Genomic DNA, 24,931 nt, shown 5'->3' on the forward strand with positions numbered 1-24,931 from the left:
AACTGAGATTCCAACTCGGGAGAAGCTGGGGGTGGTTTGTGTTGGGTCAAGCCTGTGATTGGACTGCAGAGTCCACTAGGGAGGAGGAAAGCCGAAGTAAAAAGCAAAGAGCGTTTTACTCCCCAGCCTCACCCCCGACCCCAATGCATGCTCACCCAGGCCTACAAGAGGGTGCAGCTACTAGCCTGGAGAGGACCAGTGTGTGACGGGTGATGGTAACAGATGGACCCAAGGAGCTCTCTACCCCAAGTCGACCTGCAAGGCCTGCAGGGACGGGCTTGCCAACAGCTGGACTTGATCACTGACTTCCAAAGTGAGATCACCCATCTAGGGGAATAACAAGCTGGCTTGGCTTTCAGGCTGTTTTTAGAGGATTTTCAAAGCAGTGGCTAGAAAGCAGGAGACCACCTCCTGGATCCTTGGCTTTTTTTAGCACAACAGAGGAGATCCCACCCCTGGGCGATTTGCGCGACAATGATGGCCCTTCCTCGAGCCTCTGCTGTCCTGGTTCTGTTCCTGGCCGCTCTTCTGCCCCCAACCCAGCGTGCCCAGGACCCCGGCATGGTGCACTACATCTACCAGCGCTTTCAAGTCTTGGAGGTAGGTGGCATCTGTGCACCTGATCTGGGGTGCATGCCTGCCTGATAAGTCTCCTTATCTTAGCCCAGCTTCCCTAGCTACCGGGATGCAAGTTCCCCACAAATACATGGCCAACTTCGCCTGTGACAGTTTTCATAGTCAAGTGGTTCAGAGCACCAACTCCAGAGTCTAGGCTCTACCACTCCCCAGCCCTGAGCAGGACTTCACTCCATTTATGGATTAACAAATTAATCCATACTTAGGACATTCCCTGGCATGGTGGTAAATGCCCAAAATGTTATTATTCAATAGTTCAACTTTTAAAATACAAAAATTAAAAATTTGGGGTCACTTTTTATTCATGTTCTACCATATCAGGGTCTGATAGTTTTCACTTTTCCTTTTTGTCTTTTTATGATAAAACATGAGGCCACCATAAAAAGTCATGATGTTGTACCAAGAAGCTACGTCTTCACTTCTTTGCAGCACCGCGCTTGGGTTCAGAAACGAGTAGGTTTCAGCCATGTCAGATAGAGAGAAATTGCTGGGATCCCTCCTCCAAGTGCCGCAGCTGGCACTTCATTAAAATTTGTAAAAAACCAACATTTTTGCTACACAGACAGGCTCCCAGGGACAAATGTAACCCTCTGCCCAAGTTCTTGACATACTACTCCTGGTGATTGTCTCATATTTTAATTGCCTTCCTTTTATACAAGTTAAATTTTGATAAATTATTTATCTTCTTCCAAAGATACTTTTTTCCCCCAAAGATACTCTTATCTCCAATGTTTATTCTCTATATTTTCTTTAATTTAATTTCTATAAATTCTGAAGTCCAAATTAGTTGATCATCTGGTTAAGTAAAATAACTTCAAAGAGCAGACTGAACGCATTTCCTAACGTTGCCATGGCAACCAGCTGAGGCCTGGGGGCCTGGGAGGTGATGTTTCCAGGATGGTGGCTGCCTCACCTGTTGCCTCCTCAGACAGCTCCTCCCCAATGTGCCTCCTAGAAAGTGCCAGAATTATATTCAACCGTGGTCCCTCTGCAGTTAACACCGACTTATCCTGAGATAAGCGCCGGCCAGATGCCTGCAGGTTTTCCTCGATACCTGAAAAGCTGGTGTTCAGACAAGGGTATAAAGTACAGACAAATACTTTGATGGCTATGAATGTGAATTTGAAAAGGATAGGGATATGGTTTGTATAGATTTCCCCATCCTAGTCAGGACCTGGTGGGGAAGTCAGGTCCCAGAGGGCAGTCACTGATGACCAGTGTGGACACTTACAAGCTGACACAGTCCTCACCCTGAGGGACTTGTGTCTGAGGGGTACTAAAGAAATAAGAGGATTGATTTAGGGAGTTTCTCTGCCTCTCTCTCTTTCTACCTTTCCCTCTCTCTTTTCCTTCACAGTGAACAGTATTCCATACTACTGTTTGGAGTTGCAATTTTTACAACTTTTGTGGAGAGCATTTTGATAGACTGCCAAATGAGCTTTAAGAATATGTTCTGTTTGACCCAGCCACCCCATTTCTGGTCTCCATTCACTTTATTCTTTCTCTCAGTAAATATTTATGAATATTTGTGCTAAGCCCTGTGCCAGGTGCTGGGGATGGAGCTTACTTCTGGAGATCCACCCTAAGATAATAATCAGATAAGTACACAAAGACGTAAATATAAAGATTCTTTTCAGCATTGTTGAAAAGTCCATAAATGTCTGTCAAAAGGAGTCTAATAGAATAAATAGGACATCAATGCAATGGAATTCTGTATCATTAAAATTATTGTATAGCTAGGGGCGCCTGGGTGGCTCAGTGGGTTAAGCCTCTGCCTTCGGCTCAGGTCATGATCTCAGGGTCCTGGGATCAGAGCCCCGCATCCGGCTCTGTGCTCGGTGGGGAGCCTGCTTCCTCCTCTCTCTCTGCCTGCCTCTCTGCCTGCTTGTGATCTCTCTCTGTCAGATAAATAAATAAAATCTTTTTAAAAAAATTATTGTATAGCTATCTATTAATTAGTATTGCAATATGTTCACAGTGTATTAGCAAGTGAAAATATGTTACAAAGCATTATAGTAAAATCGCATTTTAAAATATATACTTATATATGTATGATAAAATGCATGGGAAAACTTTTAAAAACTGACACACTAACAAATCAGTGGTATTTTGAACTCAGGGATTACAGGTGATTTTTATTTTCCCCCTTACAATGATTTATAAATTAAAAATCTTTCTCAATGAATGATAGCTATTTATATTATTTGGCCAATTTGAATAATGAACAATAATTTGAGCATTTATTTTCTGACTGAAGCAAGGACTGGAAAAATGTACCCAAGCAATGAGGGCATACATTCAAGACTTCCAAGAGTTCTCGAAAAACATCTCCGCTATGCTGGGAAGATGCCAGACCTACACAAGTGAGTATAAGAGCGCAGTGACTAACCTGGCCCTGAGAGTCGAACGTGCGCAACGCGAGATCGACTACCTGGAGTATTTGCGAGAAGCTGACGTGTGCGTGGAATCAGAGGACAAAACCCTGGCGGAAAAGCTCATCCAAGAGGCGGAAGAAGAGAAGAAGATCCGGACTCTGCTGAATGCGAGTAAGAGAACTCTGTCTTTGATAGCTCTTCTAGGGACTCACACTCAGAGACACAGATGCAGCACAGATAGGGGTCTGGCAACTAGGAGAGAAAGAACCCAATGTATGGTTTTGGGTGCAGGTGCTAGGAGAGAAACCTTAGCAGGGAACAGGAGTCTGAAGGAAAAGTCACTCTCAGAGAGCAGCTTTTCATTTCACAGAGAGTTTCTGAAGGCCCCATAGAAGGTCAGAGCTTCAGTGTCAAAGGTCAGCCCAGGAAGGACATTTCCAGAGAGACCTTGGTTTGGAAGAGGTGTGTGGTCCCAGATCCTTCCAGAGAGGGTAGAAGTTTGGTGGATTCTCCCAGTGCCCTGGAAGTAGGGAGTGGCTGCAAATGTGCCAAGAAATAGTCTGAAATTTTAAATGGCATCAGCCAACCTTCAGAGCTGGGGACTGCAGTGAATTATTACTGTGTGTGTTGTCAGGATGGTGATATTTAGAAGATTTGTCCTAATTGGTGATCCCATTCAAATCACTTCCAGGCCATTAAGAATAATGGTTAGGAGCTTGAATTCTACTAACAAGTATCAAGTAAGAAAAACATAAATGAGAAAGGAAATTTCCTGTCCATTTTAATAAAACAATGAGGGAGACAATTCACCCAGCTCAGAGTCTGTATTCTGAAATGGTTTCATTGCAAATAGGAAGATTTTATTTATATGTTAATTATGTCTGCCCCAAATGCAAGAAACTCCATCAGGAAATAAGATAAAAGCTGAGTGCCCTTGTTGTGCTAAAGCTTTTGTAGATCTTCTCACTGTAATCCTGATAAGAACTCCATGGGTCATTATAAGAAGAAGGGTGTCCCTAAATGAGGTGACACTTGATCTGCATTTTGAACAAAGTGTTAAAAGAAGAATGAGCAGAGGGCACAGGAGGTACGGGCACAACCTACTGAAGGTGTATGAGTACGTAACCCTTAGCATGAAGATCTGCGGATATTTTGATTGGAAGCTCTGTGGGGCAGGTACATTTGGAGAACAAGAAACAAGACTCAGGAGTTCAGCAGGACCCAAATAATGAGAGACCTTGCATGCAAAGCAAAGGGGGTTGAATTTGACTAGAAAAACAATAAAGAACCACTAAACAATTTTTAGCAGGGGCATGACGTGAAGGAAGAAGGCAAGACTTGAGAAAGACCAGTTGGGGGGGCTACTATAATTTTGGGGAGAAGTGATGGTGTCTGCATTAAGTGTCATTGAGATGGAGAAGGGCAGATGGGTTTGAGAGCCACTGAGAGTTGGAAACCCCATGGCTTAATGACTGATAATTAAAAGTGAAAAGTGAGTGAGAAGGAGAAGTCCAGGATGCTTTCCAGATTTTTGGCTCAGGTCACTAGGTGGTTGTTTTCAAATATGTTGAAACTCCAAGAGGAGTTTTGGAGCACTTACTACTCTACTATTTTTTTTTCCAGAATACTTATTACTCTGAAATCTTCTAGTTTATTTATTTGCTCAGTGCTTATTTTCTGCCTCTCCATCTATAAGGTCAGCTCTATTAGAGCCTGGATCCTGCATTTTATGTTCAGTGCTGTGACCCAGTACCTAGAGTAGTGTCAATGGTTAATGCATACTGGTCATTGAATAACTAGGTGAAGAAATGAATGAATAGATGGAGGGAGAGACTATCAACACAGACAGAGGTGTTATTAGGTTTTCATAGAAAAGAGAACATCTTAATGCTGAGGCAGAAGGGGCCTATCTGAAATATGAAACAGTTGACCAAGTTGGTTGAATGAGTAAATGATTCTTTTTGGCTCTGACATTGTCTTGAGATGAACCACCCGCTGAGAGGGAGCAGATGAGGGGTAAGCTGGGGTGAAGAAAGGAGGAAAAGGTGAGGGTAATCCAGCAGAGGATGAACAGAGGCTGCCTAAAAAACTGATGGGAGGAATTGAGTACCAATGTGGCCTGAGCTAGAATGTGCCTGAACTTTTATGGCAGGGGTCAGGCAGGACCCGAGTTCTGAATGGTGGTGCTAGGTTAGCTCCCTGAGCTGCTCCTGGTCTCTGGACTTGCTAAGCCCCTCAGGCTTGGGGTTGCCCCTTTCCATTCAGCTAGAGCTCAGCAGATGTCCCGATTCTGAACTTGCTACTCTTCCAACCCCTGTTCCTCCAACACTAGAGGCCTGAAATATTCCTTCTCCCAGCTCCATGGTGAGTGAAAACTTTCAACTTTTCTGTGATTGCTCCTTCTATGCCTGTTGCCTCGGAGCCCTCGTTTGGTGATTCGTTGGTTTAAGATTCAACAAATACTCTTGGCCCCCTCCTACTGGATGGGCCATGTGCTACATGGTAGGGGTGGAAGGGTGAGCATATCGTGTCTGCACCCTGCCCTGGCTTTCTTACTGCTCCTCTTGCCTCTGATCTTGCCTGTTGTCTACTGTCACACAGACCTCCCCACAATACAAAATTAATCATATTACTCCTCTGTGTAGAATTTTTTTTTCTGTTCCCCATCAATTATCAACACCAAAAATTCCATTCAAATCTCTTGGCCTTTTATATGGGAAAGGACCTTTATAAAGTGACCCAAGTTGATTTTCAGCTTCTTCTTCTCCCATAATTTACCCACATGCAGTTGCAATTTAAAAAAAAAAAGAAAAGAAAAAAATATATATATAGTTCTTCTCACTTTCTCACTCCCCCTTTTTGACTGAAGAATGCTGTGAATTCTCAGTGAATCCCTCCTGCCAGACAGATTGGCTTCTAGTGCTCCCAGAGTATGTCCCTAAATCCCCCAAGGGAGCATTCATCCTCTCAACCACACATATCTGTATGTATTTACTCCTCGACCAGACCGTGAACATATGGACATCTTCATTTCTGCATTCACAGAGTCTGGGTCAGCACAGCCCTTTGAGGAGGCTATAAAAATTGTCTATAGAGGAGATACTGATGGCAGAGTCCCCTAAGAGCTTAGTTTAGGGGAAGACAAACCTGTAAACAATCATAACCTTCTGATCAGTATAGATCTATTTTTTTCAGAGGCTCTCTGCTCAAGGATAGACTTTTCTGTACTTTGTATACTGTGCCCATCCCCCACCTTTTCTTGTTTGCCATTTCTGTTAGTAATTAGACCTACCTTAGTGTTCTAATACCGAGTAACAAACTAGCACAGATTTAGAACTTAAAACAATGCATATTCGTTATCTCAGAGTATCTGTGGGTTGAGAGTCCAGCCAGGCACACCTCACCTGGACACTTTGTCCAAGGAGGACACAGTCAGGCATTAGCAGGGCTCCATCCTCACCTGGAGCTCAGAGTCCACTTCCAAGCTCACTGAGGTTGTTGCCAGAATTCACTTTCTCAGGTCATTAAGACCAAGATCCTCATCTTCTAGAGGCTGCCCATCTACGCTGACAGCTCACAACGTGACTGTTGCTTCTTCAAGGCGAGAAGGAGAGTGTCTTTCTTTAGGAAGTACCCTGTCCCTCTTAAGAATTTGCATCTCACGTAAGTCAGGTCCACCCCTAATAACTTCCTTTTGGGTTAGCTCAAAATCAGCTGGCTTGAGACCTTAATTTTATCTGCAGAATCCCTTCACTTCTGTCTTGCAATGTCACCAAATCCTGGATGCTAGCCTGTCACAGTCACAGGTGTTGCTCGCTCTCAAGAGGAAGGGATTATGTAGGGCAGGTACAGCAGGAGAGGGAATTTGGGAACTCTGCCTACCTTGTGCTCTCATGCTCTTGTCTGCTAGGCCCCGCTGCTACTAATTGCCTGTACCAGTCTTCGTCCTACAAGGCTCCCATCTTCCTGTAGTCTATCCTTGGCCAGTAGGGACTGAGCCAGCTACAGAGCTCCTACTATAATCCTTAAGACTCAAGTCAGCCCCCTTGTCTGGGCAAACACCTTGGGATTACAGGCCAAGGAGGGGTTGTCATGTCATAGGGTTTCCTTCATACATACACACTGTCTTACAAAGAGAGTTTCTTTGGAAACCCTGGAGGGAGAGAATGGTGCAACTTCCTTGGGAGATTCGACCTTGTCTCAGGAGACTTCCAGAAAATTCTGACATCACTAAATGGGTTGCTTTTGGGGCACCTAGGTGGCTCAGTTGGTTAAATGTCCAACTCCTGATCTCTGCTCAGGTCTAGATCTCAGAGTTGTGAGTTCAGGCCCCACTGTTGGGCCCCACATTGGGCTCCACACTCAGCATGGAGGCTACTTAAAAAAAAAAGATGGTTTGCATTTACTCCTGTAACATTTCTCAGTCAACTAGGAAGGGTCAGATACTAGGGATGGTAAAAAAAAAATAGACCTGCTCTGAGCTGTTTTCAAGTCTTTAGCCTTTATTTAGAGACAATCCCCAAATGACATTCACATAAGAGCTGCAATCCCAGGGTTGTTCTGAGGTTAGGTCAAATTCTTAAATCTTTTTAACTCTGACACACACACTTTCCTCCTCTCTCCCTTACCTCTGCATCTCTTTCTCTCTCTCTCTCTCTCACACACACACACACACACACACACACGATTTAGAATGCAGTGAGTGAATAGTACTGCTACACAATCTGACTTATATTTAAAAGTCATTCCAAATCTTTGGCACTCTGTTATTAGTAAAAAGAAATTTTACATTGCCTTTGGCAACTTATGGCAAGACACGCTGCCTCAGACACCCAGATTGAGAATTTATCCAACTAACAGTTTTTCACAGATTCCACAAGGCTGTGTTCTTGGGTGGATAAGATTATTAACCTCTTTCTACTTGTAAATAGCTTACGAAGAAAAATTCTAAGGCAGTCAAAACAAGCCATTAGAGCAGATTTTATTTTATTTCCTGTTTCATTCCAGCTCCTTTTATTGCAAGGGAGCACATAAGTGACCTCAAGTAACCCTCTGTCTCGTGAATTAAATAACTCCTATAGTTTGTTAGATCATCTTTCAAAAAGAAAGTCTGTTGCTGCACATTTAAATGCCTGTGGGATCCATTCAGGTGTTATAAATGTGCCTGCCCCATATTCAAAGCCATTAAAAGCAAAACAGAATAAAAAATAATACACCCACTGGAAGCCAAATAAAACATCTCTATGAGTCAACTCCCAAGGTCCACTGGTTTGTGACCAGTGGCACCAACATGAAGATGTGTATCCCTTATTTGCAGCAAAGGATTGAGAGTGTACGCACAAGTGTAAGTGCAGGAGAGAGCGCATGAGTGTGTGTACACTGTGTGCCTGTGCATGTGTGTGTGTGCGCACACACACACACACACACACACTGTAGCCAGAAGTTGCTGCATTCTGGGGCCAGCAACGCCAGAGGTGTGTGTAAAGCTTAGCCCGTCCTAGCTCCCTCAGAGTCCCAGAGGTCACTGTGCCGGTCCAGAAAGGCCTCCGTACACAGCACTTCTTCTGTTTACTTATGTGGAAGGCCTGCCATCTAGGGTACCTCCAGTCCCATCACTATGGATACTACTAGAAGGTCCCCAAGTTATTTTAGCTGATGGCTTTTGGCTTCAAGTTGAGTGAACACCCATTCCTTCTCTCTCTCACTCATTCATTTGTCCCCCGATTCAACAATTGTCTCCTGAATTCCAGGTCTGTGTTGTCATTGTTCGAGGCATTCGAGATGGAACATGGAATAGGGTGACATCCTTGTCCTCAAAAAGCTACAGCCAAGTGGGGAGCCCATCTAGACGAAGCCAGGGTCACAGCCAGAGTGACCAGTGCTCTCCAAGGAGCAGGAGCGGGGAGTGGCATTAAGTAACCAAGGGAGGCCAGGGCTGCTGTGCAGTGGTGAGGGAGGCACTGTGGTCAAAGCAACCCTCAAGCTGAGTTTTCATAATGGAAAAGAATGGATGAAATGGACAGAGGAGGAGAGGATGCTTCAGGCAAATGGAATGGCCTGTGGGAGCACGGGCCTAATGACGCCTCGTGTTCAGTCACGGAGAGCAGTGAAGGAACCGGACTGAGCTAAGCTCCTCTGTGCTGAGCCAGTGCCTGCAATTTTGCATTGCCCTTAGCAGCTTATGGCAAAGCACGGTGCCTCAGACACCCAGATTGAGAATTTATCTAACAGTTTTTCACAGATTCCACAAGGCTGTGTTCTTGGGTGGCACTGGCTCAATCTATCCGAGGCCTCTCGGCTAACTGAGGCCAGAGCTGGGATGCACACTGGGGCAGGCTGCCTCAGACATAGGCTAGCCTCTCCCATCGTGCTGGGCACGATCGAGTGGCAAGCTTGGGTGCGTCCGGACTCAGAGGGAGGTTGGGGAAGGTCATGCTGGCCACAGAGCTGGCCAGCAGTGGTGGGGATGGGGCTGGGGGGGTAGGTGTGCACCAGAGTTCGGGGTAGGGGCCAGGGGTGCCATCTCCAGGATGGTCACAGTGGGAGCCCTCTGTGCTGAGACTCGGGGCCTGCAGCCAGGAGGCCCAGCTGTCTGTGGTCTTGGGGTGGGACACTCTGAGGACCGCATCCATCCCCTTGGTCTCTGTGTGATGATGATTCCCACTCACAGACTGCGTTAAATCATTCTTTATCACCCTGGCCAAGAAGGGTCCATGTTCTTCCCCCACCTCCTTGGTTTTTAATTCCCTGCCTTTCCTTCATTTACTTTTAAAATTAAAACACTCCTCTGCATCCCCCAAGATTCTCTCAGTTAGTAGAGAAGTTCCACACACACACCTTCTTGGGCTAGAAACCTCAGAAGCATCTCTTTGGCCCTCATTTGACCAGTCCCCATATCCAGCAGATCCCTCCTTGTACACAGCCCTCAAATCTCCTCTTTCCGTCTGCGCTGTTCTCTCATCGACTTCGGCCCCCATTCCTACAGGAGCCACTCACCGAGCTTCCTGCCACCAGGCTCTCCCCTTTCCAGGGCTCTGGCCTAGATCGCCCACCAGGGTTAGTTGACTAGAGTTACTACAGCATTGCCTTAGCAGCTTTGACAGAAACCTCAACTTATAGGATAAAGCAAACCCCACAAAATGGCATAAAGAAAGCCCTAGCTTTCTTTAGACCCCCAACCTAGCTTTCTTTGCCTTTTTTTTTTTTTTTAAGATTTTATTCATCCATTTGAGAGAGAGAGAGAGTGAGAGAAAACATGAGAGGGGAGAAGGTCGGAGGGAGAAGCCATTTCCCTCTGGAGGTGGGAGCCCGATGCAGGACTCGATCCTGGGACTCCAGGAACATGACCTGAGCCGAAGGCAGTCGATTAACCAACTGAGCCGCTCAGGGGCCCCCTTTTTTTTTTTCTTTAAGATTTTATTTATTTATTTGACAGAGAAAGAGCATGAACAGGGGGGAGGGGCAGTGGGAGAGGGAGAAGCAGACTCCCCACTGAGCAGGGGGCCCGATTCAGGACTCGATCCCAGGCCCCTGGGATCATGACCTGAGCCCAAGGCTGACAACTAAGCAACTGAACCACCCAGGCGCTCCCCCGCCCCCCACCTAACCTAGCTTTCTTGAAATATTTTGTCATTCTCCACAAAAGTAACACCTGCTGATTAACTAAAAACTATGAATATCATCTGCACTATATTTACTCTATTTACCTCTATGTAATGGGAGATAACACACCAACAGCTGAACACATGAACTTCGAGTGTTTCTCAGCCCCTTGTGTCACTGGGGCCTGTCCCCGTCCACCCGCTGCTCTACGCCATGCCCGATGTGCTATTCAGAAAACAAAATACAGTTCACGTGCCCCTGCATTATTCATGCCGTCTTCTCCAAGTCTCTCACAGTGCCTGGAACAGAGTGGAAATCAAAATTCTCTGACCCTGAGGAACAGTTTATTAGAAAGTAGAGGGAGCTATTCGCCAAAGATTGCATTAAGCCCTTTTGTCTGTTCCATTGCCCCCAGCCCACGACAACTCTGCCAGGCAGATACCATTACAGCTTCTTATCCAATAAAGAAACTGTGGTGCCCAGTGTTTCACACAACCCCGTCTGCCTCCCACATGCCTGCTATGTTCAGGAGCGTGCTCCCTCAGCCCCAGACACACCAGATTCATCTTGGCCTCCATTTCTGCTCACCATGCCCTCACCCCCACTCGGTTTCCTGTTGCCACAATAATGCAGCATAGTGAACCCCTCAGTAACCTTGTAGGTTAAACCCATAATCATTGATTATTTCTCAGGAGTCTGCAAGGCAACAAGGCTGTTCTGGGCTGGGCTGGGCTGCTCTCGGCTGGTTCCCCAGAGGCACACGGCCCAAGGGACTGGCTGAAGGTAGTCTCAGCTGGGATGGCTTGGATCTCTTCCACGTGGTCCCTGCTCTTTCAGGAGACAGACTTAGGATTATTCCCATGAAGAAGGCAGACCTCTGAGAGAGAAGGCACAAGCACAGTAAGGTCTGGTCACTTGTACTGAATTCTTGCAGCCAAAGCAAGTTCTAAGTCTGGCTCTAGGGCCCACCCTTCCACTAGGACCTTTGACAGCATCTCATAAGGCTTTTGGTCCTGATGCTCCTGGAAATAAGCATTAAACAAAATCCATTTTTACAGAGACAAATTTCTATATGGAAGCAGTAAATTGGGTATTAGTGTGACTGATGGTTTGGAGGCTGCCGCAAAGTTCAAGTTCAAGAAAGCAGGTCCTAGACTTAGAGACAGGCTGGTGAGAACAGGATAAAGTGAGATTTACTGCACAGGAAAAATGTGGGCACAATGTCAAAGTGACTCTGTTTTCTAACCAGGCAAATGGGAGAATAGCAGGACCACACCTAGAAATTGAGAACGTTTCTATCCCTTTTAGTTTGGTAAGAATATTATTACAGGAAGAAAACAAACAAAAAACACTATGCAAAAACAAAACAAAAACCCACACACAGAGAAAAACTTTTAAATGAAAAATAAGTTCAGCTTTTAAATGAAAAATAAGTAAAAACAAAGAGTTCATAATTATAACCTTGGAATGCTTAAATGTTGCAACATTCTGATAATTGATTCAAAATGGAGTGGTTTGGTCAGACATTCCTCAGAACACTGCCCACTTCACTGCCTCCCTTCCCATGAGTATTGACCAGCCCGCATCCTCTGGGATAGTGTTCTTAAGCTTCTAGTTTTAGGAACGCTTTACATTTCTAGAAATTATTCAGGACCCCAAAGAATTTTTCTTAATGTAAGTTATATCTATCGATATTTACCATATTCATAATTAATATAGGAAAATTATAATACGTGCCAGATGCTGTTTTGGGACAAGACATACAGCAGTAAAACAACAACAACAAAACCGGACACCTTGTGGGGTGAACATTCTATGAGGGGAGTCGAACAATAAATAGGTAACAGATAAATTTAAAATATGTCAGAGAGAGGATGATAAATCCTGTGGAAGGAAATCAGCTAAGGTGTGGTGATTCTGGCAGCTGGCCAGCACCCAAAGGAAACATGGGAAGGAGGTTGGCTGTGTCGGGTTCCAGCTACGGGCACCCTGTGGTTGGAGTCGGCCCGACTCATACTCCCAACTCACACATCTCCCACACGCGCTCCTGTGAAGTTCTTAACTTGATGCGGAGGAGCAGAGCCTTGCAAGCAACCAGCCACGTTATCAAATCTGTTTTTTTTCTCACAAGCTGCTGCTTATCGCCAACTAAGGGAAGCTGTCAGGGCACCATAGTGGGGACCATGGAAGACTTTTTGAGTTTAGTGCTGGGAACCTAGAAAGAGCTCTACAGTAGATTTACTAAAGACTTCCGTACGACTCACCAAAGCCAAGCTATAGAGCACTTACTGTATTCCAGGCCCTTTTAAGGCCTGGATTCACCGTCCTGCCAAGCCAAACCCTCCCATGGCTCACCGAGTGCCATTTCACACAAGCCAGGTTTCCTGCCTGCTTTCCTGGCACGCAGCTACCCAGGCTCTCAGGAGTATGCAGGGGCACCTGCCAATGTCTGCACCTACCTTTTGCTGTTTAAAATCTTATTTCTAAGCTGGCAGAGCGTGAGTTGGGATAGAAGTTGGAACACCAATACTGCATTCTCCGAATCAAATTGATTCTCGCATTTGTGGACAGTAAGCAGTAAGAGATTAGATGGGAAGGATATGCAGGGTGGGTCCTAGGCACTCTGGATAAAAACATAAATAAGACCCAGCCTCTGTCAGAGGTGTTTACAAGGAAACAGAATGAGTAAGCAGTTTTGATTCAGCAGGATAACTGCTCTGGAAGAGACCTGCATGGACTACTTTGCACACACAGGAAGGAGCAACTGATTGCTCTGTAGGACCAGAGAATTTTGTTTTGAAGGAGGAGCAGATGTAGCCCAGGTTAGTGAAGGGGAGCAAAGGAAAAATATGGGCACACTCTAACACTTGGAAGAGGTCAGGGCAGGTTGGTGACCGGTGACAAGCCAGGTGGGGTGGGGATGTGCCAGGAGGAGGTTAGATGAAGTTAGATGTTAGCTCAAGGTTAACTCAAGGTTAGATGAACCTTGAGTGCCGTGCTAAGATACTTGAAACTTATTCTGTGGGCAGAAAGTACGAAACAGCCCTAATTTCTACAACACATTAAGTCTGCCCTCCCAATTTCATTGTATTAGTGTGAAACTTTTATACTTAATTGCACCTCTGAGAGCTGCCATCTTGGTCATTCCAGAGCCTAGCATTGTACCTGTCACTTGATAGGTTGACTAATGTTTATTAACATGAATACAATCCAGGTAGTTGAAAAAGTCAAGTTTAATAGCACAGAATTTCAAGAAGCAGTCAAAATACTCATGGTTTTACAGTTTTTGTTTGTTTTTATTGAATTCATCCCTCTTTTTCTCAAGCAAACCTGGGCTCCCTCTCTGTCATTCCATCACCCTCCTCCTTGAGGGCCCCCTCCATCTAACCAGTTACTAAGACCTGACCCCTCTTTTCCTGAGTATTTCTTCTTTTTTTTTTTCCTCCAAGATTTTATTTATTTATCCAACAGAGATCACAAGCAGGCAGAGAGGCAGGGAAGCAGGCTCCCTGCTGAGCAGATTCGGGCCTGGTTCGGGGCTCGATCCCAGGACCCTGGGATCATGACCTGAAACAAAGGCAGAGGCTTTACCCCACTGAGCCACTCACGGGTCCTTGCCTGAATATTTCTTGAATCCATATACATTTTTCTCTTTTTTTTCCATACTCATTTTTCCATGTCCATCATTATTTGGATTGATCTGGATTGTACTTACAGACTCTCTGCCTGTTTCCTGGGGGCCCCTTCTCTCCACCTCAACCCCAGTCCATTGTCCACCAACATCTGGATTACTGTTTCCAAAACATAACTAGAGGGCAGTTGAGTCACTCCCCTATAGAGGGGCAAGTCTCACCAGGTTTGGAGAGTTTTGGCCTTTAATAAGGGCAAAAGTATTTTAAAAATTCAAATAAGTGATATTTGTATATGAAGTCACCGGGTGGCCTTGGGCCAAATTCTATCCTCATTGCCAAATCCTATCCTGGTCTGCAGTTTTGCCTGAGGGAAAACAAGAGATTTGCATTCTTTGGTTTGCCAGTGGAACTTTGATTGCCATTGTCTCTGTTAAATAATTTGCATCTTGACTGAACTCAAAGGTTTTAAATTTATTTTCTTTCTCAACCTTTTTCTCCTGTTAATTATCTCTCTCTCTCTCTCAGCACAGCAGGGAGTTCTATCGTAACTCAAACACAAGAAGTATATTTTCTCCAAAGTCCAAAAGAGGAATTTATAAAATTATAGACTCTCACTCAGCCCTGAAGAAACTCTAGAGAACATCCAGCCTAAACCCCTCATTTTAGGGCTAAGGGCGGATTGACCGACAGACTTGTTGGGAGACACAGAGAGAACCAGAGACAGGGTTCAGGCCATTCAGGTCTCTGACTCCCAGTCCCAGGTTTCCTCGGCAAAGGCAGAATAGCACAAGGGGAAATTCTGTGTGTCCATATCCTCGGAACTGTCTCTCCCTAATCAAAACCATCTATCAACACTCTTTTTTTGTTTTTTCTATTTCTCTAAGGATTTTGCATGTAGTAAGAGAGGAGTAGATGGAGAAAGGAGAATGGTTGTTTTAGTTTCTGCTGTATATTAAATGAACATTTTCTCACTCATAAGACATTGTATGTGCCTTGTTCTTAGACTCAGTCCCCCTCTGTAGCTGGGCTGTAAGCTTGCTGACCCTCCTCCTAGAGGGATGGCCCTGTCCCTGGGGGCTGGCTGGAGGTTTCCTGCCCAGCCCTGCCTCCGGGTTCCCACTGAGCTCAGAGGACCCATGACTGGGTAACCTTTCAAGGAACTTGTCCAAGCCTTTTCTTTTCATTTGGAAAATGGAGATTAAAATATTCACCACTTATGGGGCGCCTGGGTGGCTCAGTGGGTTAGGCTGCTGCCTTCGGCTCAGGTCATGATCCCAGGTCCTGGGTTCGAGCCCCACATTGGGCTTTCTGCTCGGCGGGGAGCCTGCTTCCTCCTCTCTCTCTCCCTGCCTCTCTGCCTACTTGTGATTTCTCTCTGTCAAATAAATAAAATAAAATCTTTAAAAATAAATAAATAAAATAAAATATTCACCACTTAGGCATATTATAAGCACTTACTTCAAGTTGGTGTAAATAAAGTACTTCTCACCGTGCCATGCATATTGTATGTATTTGTAGATATTTATTAACTTCTCAAGCCTTTGCGTTTCTTCTTTAATCAGAAACAGCTTCTGAGCTTCTCTCCTGGCCCATGGGCCCCTCCTCTTCCCCATTAGAGACACCGTTGAGCAGTTGCAGGCCTAACCCCTCCTTCCTGCAGCCTCTGCCCACTCCTGCCATGTGACAAGAACTTTGTGTCAGATTTCTTAATGAAATAATGGATTTGAAAGTCTCTTAAAAGCTTTAAAGTACTTTACAAATTATTATTTACTTAAGACAGGCCTGTGGTCAGAACTCGATGCACAGCCTAAGGAGGCTCTAGGAAAACATCTGTTTGAATGAAGCTATTTTCTTCATTAATTCAATAGATATTTTTTGAACCCACAAAGCACTAAGTTAGGCAATCGGGTACAATAGTCAACATGAAGACAAAAGTCCCGCTTTTGTGGAGCTTACAGTCCAGTCCAGTGGGAGAGAAGGACAATAAGCAAGTAAATAAAACAGATGACAGAATTGCAGGATATGGACAGCAATCTCCAGGAAATGAGAAAGATTTTGTAGTAGACCATTTTAAATTTCGATGCGGTCGTCACAGGAAGCCCCTCGGGGAGATGACACTGAAACTGAGATTTGAAGGATGAGAGGAGCAGACTGTGGGAAGATCAGGGAAGAGAGCACCCAACGCAGAAAGAATTGCAAATGCATGAGCCGTGAGGCAGAATCGAACTTGGCATGCTCCAAGAATAGCAAGAAAGCCAGTGTGATCACAGCGCAGTGAGCAAGCAGGAGGAAGTGGAGGATGAAGTCCCATAGACAGGCAGCTGCCCTGTCCTGTAGGTACTTCAGGGCAGGATAGGAGGTGAGGATTTTATTCCAAGAGTGATAGGAGAATGGGTTTACCAAGTCAGCCATATAACATATGTTTTTAAAATGATTAATTCTCCTGCTCTCTGGAGAGCATATTGCTGGTAAGCAAGAGTAAAACCGGGGAGACAAAGTGGTCTAGGCAAGAGGGGAAGATTCAGGGAGCACAGGGATGAGTGGTGGGAAGAGGAGGAGAGAGACATATTTGAGCATTTTAATTTAAGTATAACATAATTTAAAGGTTAGTTTTAATATCAGAACTTGCTGGTGGTGGGGAGATGGAGAGAAAGGAGTTAAAATGACTCCTAGCTGGATGCATGGGTGGCTTAGTCTGTTAAGCATCTGCCTTCAGCTCAGGTCATGATCCCAGAGTCCTGGAATCAAGTCCCACATCGGGCTCTCTGCTCAGTGGGGAACCTGCTTCTCCCTCTGCCCCTCCCCCTGCTTATGCATGCGTGTTCTCTCTCTCTCTCTCTCCCTTTCTCTCTCTCTGACAGATAAATAAATAAATCTTTAAAAAAAAGAAAAAAGACTTCCGGGGGTGCCTGGTGGCTTAGTCAGTTAAGCATCTGATTTCAGCTCAGGTCATGATCTCAGGGACTTGGGATTGAGTCCCATGTCAGGCTCTCTGCTCAGCAGGGAGCCTGCTTCTCCATCTCACTCTCTCTCTGTACTCTCCTCTCTCAAATAAATAAATAAAATAAAATCTTTAAAAAAAAAAGAATGACTTCTAGGTAAGAAATGTGATTGATGGGTTTTGCTTAAAATGAGAAGAGTAGGGAGAAAGAATTTGGGGGATAAGAGCAAGAGTTCTGATTGGACAGGTCAAGTTTGAAGATATCCAGGTAGGGACACTGAGCAGGCCATTAGATAAGTGAATTTGGGACTAAGTAGACATCCAGGTAGGATGTCATTCCAGAGGCAAATTCCAAATTCATCATTAGTTAGAATTTATCTGTATGCAGAACCATCAGATAGACTGAGGTGGCTCAGAGAAGTGATGTGAGGACAAAGCACTTTCTCCTTGAGTGGGAGAGGAAAAAGAACCCAAAATGGATGCCAAGAAAAAAATCCAGAAAGGTCGGAGGACAAACAAGAGGAAGGGTGTTCCAGAATCTGGAGAAAAGGGTTTCAAGGGGAGGTAGTGATCGAGTAATCAAATTTTGCTGTGAAGTTGATTAGGATATCAGACTGAAAACTGACCCTTGGATTTGGCCAAATGGCGGTTGTGGGTGACCTTGACAAGAACTAATTCTGTGGAGTGGGCAGGGGAGTTTAGACCAGCGGAGGCCAGAAGCCCAATTAGAGCAACTTAGGGCATAACTGGAGATGATGGAACTCCTCAACAGAGGAGTGTGGAAGAGAAAAACAGAGCCACACTGGAAAGTTCTGTTTGTTTACTGAGGGGAAAGGTCTAGGAGGGCAGGAGAGACTATTGAAGTTAATTGAAGGTTATAGGAGATGAGATCCACTGCAAAAATAAAGGGAGCAGGAGGGAAAGCAGAGAATATGAGTTCAGATGCAATTGGTTGTTAGATTCGGTGTTCAGAAAACTCATTCATTTATTTAGTAAATATTGACCTACTATGTGCCAGGTGCTGTCTTAGGGGAAAAACATACAGCAGTGAATGAAACAAATGAGAAAAACTCATGCTCTCATGACATTTACATTCCATTGAGGGGAATCAAGAGGTAAATATGTTAACAGATGCATTTATAATATGTCAGAGAGAAGTTAATAAGCACTATGGAGAAAAATGAATTAGCTGGAGAAGAGGGCTGCCATTTTTTATGGGGTGTTCAAGAAAGGCCTTAATGATGAGGGAGTATCTGAGAACAGGTCTAATGGAAGTGAGGGAGGAAGCCACGTACATATCTTGGAAAGATGTTTCCCAAGCAGAGGGATCAAAAAAAGTGACAAATTCTTGAGGCAGGAGTGTGTTCGGCACCACGTGAGGGATAGCAGGCCAGAGTGACTGAAGTGCAGCAGGTGGGGAGTACTGTAGGAGAGGAGACCTGAGAGGCGGTGCCGGGGCAGCTCACATGGTCTGGAAGGTAAAGACTTGAACTCTACTCTGAGTGAGATGGGAAGTCACTGGTGAGTTTTGAACAGACATGCGACATGATCTGACATTGCTAAAAGCTTACACTGGCTCCTGTGGGGAAGACAGGGGAGCTGAGGATGAAGTGTGGCCGCCCTGAGGGAGGCAATTGCAGTAATGGAGGCAGGAAATGAGGCACTTCTTGGCTTGCTTCTATTCTCTCTGAAATAAGGGGCAAGATCTTTATACAGGAGAGAGGACAGTATGATGGAGGTTTGAGGAGAGAAGAGAAGGTCTGATAATTGTGGATGATGACTTGATTAAGGGACTGTGATAGAATTGCTATCTAAACAGCTGGCAGTAACAAGCATTTGCTACGATGCTTGTTTACCTCAAAACCTCTAGGGCGTCTCTGGCTCTGCCCTTCTCCTCCTCATGTCCGGTTTCTCTTCCTTCATCCTGCTTCATGTCCTCTGACTCTAGAGAGTCCGCAGTTATCCCAAGCACTTATGAAGAAGAAAATGTCAACCCATGGGCCCATCCAGCTTCTGATACCAAAGCCTTTGCAGAGACCTGAGGGAAACCCGCAGCGCTCAGTGCTCCTGAAGTGTTACAGACCTGGTATCCCACCCCCACACACTCCAGCAGTCAACAAGAGAGGTCCATACTGTTCCCATACAGACTTCAGCAGGTTTTGAGGGATACCCATGGGGTTCCTCATGTTTCTGGTACGCCACCCCTCCCCACCTCCATTGACACTGTTTACCTTACAACAGACTGTCTAACGGGGCAGTCCCCAAAACAAGTTCACCATCAGAACTGGTGACCCACCTTTCCTGAAATGTCTAGTAGAACCAGTTTCATCCTGGCCTGTATCCCTCTTTAACTTGGACACCATGAGAATTCCAAGACACCAGGGTCATCTGGAAGATAGCGTATTTTAGGGCTAGGTAGAAATGGCTTCTACCACTTCTGTCCATGTCCCAGTGGACAGAATACAGGTCAGCGGGTGCAGCCTAACTACAAAGAAAGCTGTGAATATATAAGTGGGGAAGAAGAAGATGGAATGGCATTTGGTGAACACAGACACTGTCTCTGCCATAAACAGAGAAGAAATGAGTAGAAGGCACGCACTGAGATAGTAGTGACCCAAGGATCAAGGGAAACAAAATCTTCAAGAAAGAGGAATTGATCGATACTGTCATGCTGTGGGAAGATGAAGTAAGATATGAACATAAAGTTCGGAGTTTTCAGTTAGGAAGTCCTTGGTGATGCAATGAGGGGTAGTTTCTGTGAAGTTCCTATGAAGTGAAATATGGGAAGTGAAGTAGACCCAGAGAGCGTAGACCACTCTGGAGGAGAAACTACATAAAATAATAGAAGGAGTGAAGTAACTAGAGAGTGGTGCCTAATTGAGGGAGAATTTTTTTTAAATATAGGCAAGGTGTTTATAAGCTAAGGAACTAGCAGTGGAGGAGGTATTAAAGATGACAGAAAGGTGGCTGTTCATCTAGGGAGTCAAGAAGAAGCCAGAAAAGGGTGAGATCAGAGCACAAGTGAATGTCTTAGTGCTGGACAGGAGGAACGATGTGACCTCTTCTAGATGTGTGGTTGGGTAGCCAGGGTAGGAACAATTTAAGAAAAGTTTATAGTGAGGGGTAGGAAGTTCAGGGACGTCATGTCTAATGGTATTTATTTTTTCAAAGGAGTTAATCTGCCGTTAGTGAAGAAACTGATGGGGTAGTATGTGGGTATATGGTTGGGGGGTGGGGACAGATTGAAGATACCTGCTGTGGTAGATAGGGGTTAACCGTGGAGAGAGTGGTATGGTGCTTAGGGCTCAGCTGAGGTGGGAGAACACTTACGTGTAGTGGCATGTTTGTGAGGTTTTCTCCACACCACTGTCTGGGACAGAGCCAGATGTTTGAACTCATCCAGGACCAGGGGTTTTTGTAGAGCAGCTATGGTGGAATAACGAGGGGCTGAAGGGTGAGGGTCCTGGTGAGAGAGGTATTACGGGTGATAGGAAAGGAAGCTGAGAGCCTGGGAGAAAGCAGAGGTCAAGGGACAGGAGGGCATGAGGAAATGGAAGAGCAGAGTCCGTGAGACAAAGAAGTGAGAAATAGAAGGGTAAGGAATTATTGCAGAGGGTAGCATAGTAGAGTTTTACATTTCTAATAGGGAACAGTTCCGGGGGGATGCGGGGGGGGGGATCCAGAGTACGGAAGTTGGGGAGTGGTTGCTAGAGGAGCTTGAAAGCAATGTGCTGTGGAGTTGAAGAAGTTGAGGTGCTCAGGCCCTTGATGTGTATGGGGTAGTGTCCCAGAGAGCTCTCAGTGATTTCAGACTAGAAGGAGTTGATAGCATGAGATACAAAGAAGGGAGGGCTTTTGCATGAAGATTGAGGAGCTGGAGAAATGTAAACCGCCCCCCACTTTTTTTTCCCCCACTTCATCTTCCTCCCCCATTTGAGACCCTTAAGATTCTGTTTGGATCATAGAAATACTGTCCTAATTGGTTTCCCTGATTTTGGTTTCTCTCCCATGTATCCAACATACACACAACTGCCAGCTTAATAAATCTTGACCGTGATTCACTCTTGCTCAAAAAACTCAGTAGCTCCCTCCCTGCCTATAGAATAAAATCCATATTCCTTAACCCCACCCTCAATGCTCCAGCACAGAGCTCCTTTCAATCCACTCCTTTGTTTTATGCATCTAGTTTGAGGTAAAAGCAAATATTTAGTTTATATTGGTTTCAGTGCTGCACTACTTTACTAACACAAGTCATGAATGTGCTTTTATGAATTGTGAAGAATGTTATACCCTGCCATTTCAGAATGGTACCTATTAAGGGTCAATGCCAATGTAGATTATCTGCTTCCTCCAATGACAGCACCATTCCCTGTCCTTTTGTAAAAAATCCACTTTAAACTCTCTATTGTAGTGAGTTGGGTACCTATAAAGCAAGAACCATTGCTAATTTATCATTGTACCTCGGAACTTTTGCACCCCAGCTCATAATACCTAGCTCAGTATCTCGCCTTCTGTAGGTATCCAGTGTCTGCTGACTACATGCATGCATTCATGAATAAATTAATGAATGGATAAGTGGAGTTCTTATAATGTTCTAATAGGATTAAGGGCCAAAATCCTTCACTAGAAGGTGATCTCCTCAATGTTAGGGTTGATATTATATGTATTTTTTTATCTTCAATACTTACTTAGCATGGTTCTGGGAGCATTGTAAGCTAAGTCCACAGTAGATAGCTGGTAAAATCTGGACAAATGGAATTGAATCAGGCAGCTTCACCCCTAAGTGATTACCACTGTGTCAACTCCAAGAAGGTGAACAGGGTCTCTGATCCAGCAAAGAGCTGTTTATATCCTGACTTGAATAAAACGTTGACTCTTATCATTGGACAGCAGCTCCCTTAACAGAAACACATTTATTCATTTAATTCTTGATTCTTTAAACCATACCATAAGTTGTGATTGATCTGTGTGTGATAACTTTATTCTAGACACTGAAGGAAAAAAAGTAATCTGTGAGAACAGACACATGAAAAGATGCAAAACATCACTTATCAGGGAATTGCAAATCAAAACCACAAAGAAATATTACCTCATATCTGTCAGAATGGCGTGTATCAAAAAGAAAGAAATAACAAGTGTTGGCAAGGATGTGGAATAAAAATGAAAGCCCATCTACTATAAGTGGGAATGTAAATTATTATAGCCACTGTGGAAAACAATAAGGAGGTTCCTAAAAAAATCCAAAATAGAACTACCCGATGATTTAGTATTTCCACTACTGGGTATTTAATCCAAAGAAAACAACACTAAATTTTAAATGATACATGCATCCCTTTGTTAATTGCACCTTATTTACAACAGCCAAAACATAGGAGCAACTTATGTGTCCATCAATAGACGAGTGGATAAGAAGATGTGGTGTATATGGAATGTTACTCTGTCATAGAGAATGCAGTCTTGCCATTTGTGACAACATGGACAGACCCGGAGGGTGTTATGCTAAGTGAAATAGGTTAGAGGAAGATGCTGTATGATTTTGCTTATATGTGGAACCTAAAAAAAAAAAAAAAGAAAAGAAAGGACAGAAACAGACCCAAAAATACAGAGAAAAAACTAGTTGTTGTTTTGGGGGAACAAAATGGATGAAGGCAAGAGGGAGGGACAGGCTTCCAGTTACAAAATGAATGAATAGGGATAAAAGGCATGGTATAGGGAATATAGTCAATGGCATTGTTGTCATGTTGTATGGTGAAACACGGTAGCTACCATTGTGAGCAAGCATAACATAGAAGTTGAATCACTGTGTTGTACACGTGAAACTATTGTAACATTATATGTCAACTATGCTTCGATAAACAGGAAATACACAAAAGTAATCTGTGAGAAAAGCAGACATCTCGTGTCCATAAAGTACCTCTCCTTTTTCTCCTGTTTGGCCAGGCTGTGACAACATGCTGATGGGCATAAAGTCTCTGAAAATAGTGAAGAAGACTATGGACACACACGGCTCTTGGATGAAAGACGCTGTCAGCAGTTCCCAAAAGGTTTATTTCCTAGTTGGATCCAGAAACAAAACTGTTTGGGAATTTGCAAACATGCGGGCATTCATGGAGGATAGCACCAAGCCAGCCCCACGGAAGCTAATCCTAACACATTCCTGGCAGGGAACGGGCCAAGTGATCCACAGAGGTTTTCTGTTTTTTCACAACCAAGGGACTCTCAATGAGATCATCAAATATAATCTGCAGAAGAGGACTGTGGAAGATCGAATGTTGCTCCCAGGAGGGGCGGGCCGAGCACTGGTTTACCAGCACTCCCCGTCGACATACATTGACCTGGCTGTGGACGAGCATGGGCTCTGGGCCATCCACTCGGGGCCAGGTGTCTATGGCCATTTGGTTCTCACAAAAATTGAACCTGGCACACTGGGAGTGGAACACTCATGGGACACTCCATGTAGGAGCCAGGATGCTGAAGCCTCCTTCCTTTTGTGTGGGGTTCTCTATGTGGTCTATAGCTCTGGCGGCCACGGCCCTCACCGCATCACCTGTGTCTATGATCCGCTGGGCACTGTCAGTGAGGACGATCTGCCCAAACTGTTCTTCCCCAGGCGGCCGAGAAGTCATTCCGTGATCCATTACAACCCCAGAGATAAGCAGCTCTATGCCTGGAATGATGGAAACCAGATCATTTACAAACTCCAGACAAAGAGAAAGCAGCTTCTGGAGTAATGCAGTACAGCAAGGAGGGAGAGCACTGAAGCTGTGGACACTGCTCTCTGGGACACGGAGGCCACAGCCCCTTTGCAGTACGGTATCCCTCTGATCGCATACAGGGATAGAGCCTAGAACTGGGCTTGTGTGTGCATCCTCCCCCCGGATGTTATGGCCTGAGTTATCATCCAAGAGCATAGATGAGAGTCTGTCATTTGAAAATTTTCAACTTCCGTGACCCACCCAAACCTCCTGGCTCTCAAGGCCCTCCAAGTGCTGATCCAGCTTATGTCCAGACTTTCCCTTACCCCTACCTCCCCAGCCCCCTCCCCTGCCAACAATTAGAAACATAGCCCACTTCCTAATACTCCTGGCTCTGTCCTGACCTTTCCTTACGCTCTTTCCCCTTTCTTAAATGCCTATTGGTATTCTTCCATTTTCCACCACCCAGCTAAAGTACAATTTCCTATGATGTTTACTATGTCCCCCAGCTCTGCCCCTTTACCAAGCTGAAGAGATACAAGAGGAAAGTAAAACCGCTCACATTTGAATACCACTTGCCAGTTCCAAAGTGTTTGCTCCCATCTGCATCATTTAATTTTCATGCCACCCTGTGAGACATGCAGAAGAGGTCTTTTATACTTGCCATTGTAGAGATGAGAGAAGTCTAGGTGAGCCATTCAGAGGAACACAGCCTCAGAATGAGAATAGGGCTTGAAAATACTGTGAATCCCATAGTCTTCCCATTGCCCAAGGGAGCATCACATGCGATGTTTGTTCACCCAGCCTTTTCTAAGCAATACACTCAGCGTCTCATCCTAAAAAATCATGGTCTGCCCCCTGCGGCCGGTTTTCATGTCCGCACAAGACATTATGGAAAGCCCTTCCAAAGCTACTTCCTCCAGAAAACAAGCCTACAGCCTAAGGGTGAGGACCCCACCTGTAGCCTCATCTTGTCTTAACTTCCCCTCTGTCTCTTTACTTGCTGGAAACACAATAAAACCAACACTAAGCAAATAAGCCTCATCAGGG

At 44.9% G+C, this 24,931-nt stretch overlaps 1 protein-coding gene across 1 annotated transcript; it reads left to right on the forward strand.

Annotated features, from left to right (window-relative positions):
- OLFML1 (olfactomedin like 1) lies at window positions 1-24,916 on the forward strand. Its single transcript, XM_047691321.1, has 3 exons — window positions 1-600; window positions 2,894-3,182; window positions 23,127-24,916. Exons 1-3 carry the CDS (start codon window positions 475-477, stop codon window positions 23,915-23,917), a joined length of 1,206 nt encoding a protein of 401 aa, XP_047547277.1. The 5' UTR covers window positions 1-474; the 3' UTR covers window positions 23,918-24,916.
- Window positions 24,917-24,931: the final 15 nt, after the last annotated feature.

This window comes from Lutra lutra, chromosome 10, assembly GCF_902655055.1.
Source record: "Lutra lutra chromosome 10, mLutLut1.2, whole genome shotgun sequence".
Classification (NCBI taxonomy): domain Eukaryota; kingdom Metazoa; phylum Chordata; class Mammalia; order Carnivora; family Mustelidae; genus Lutra; species Lutra lutra.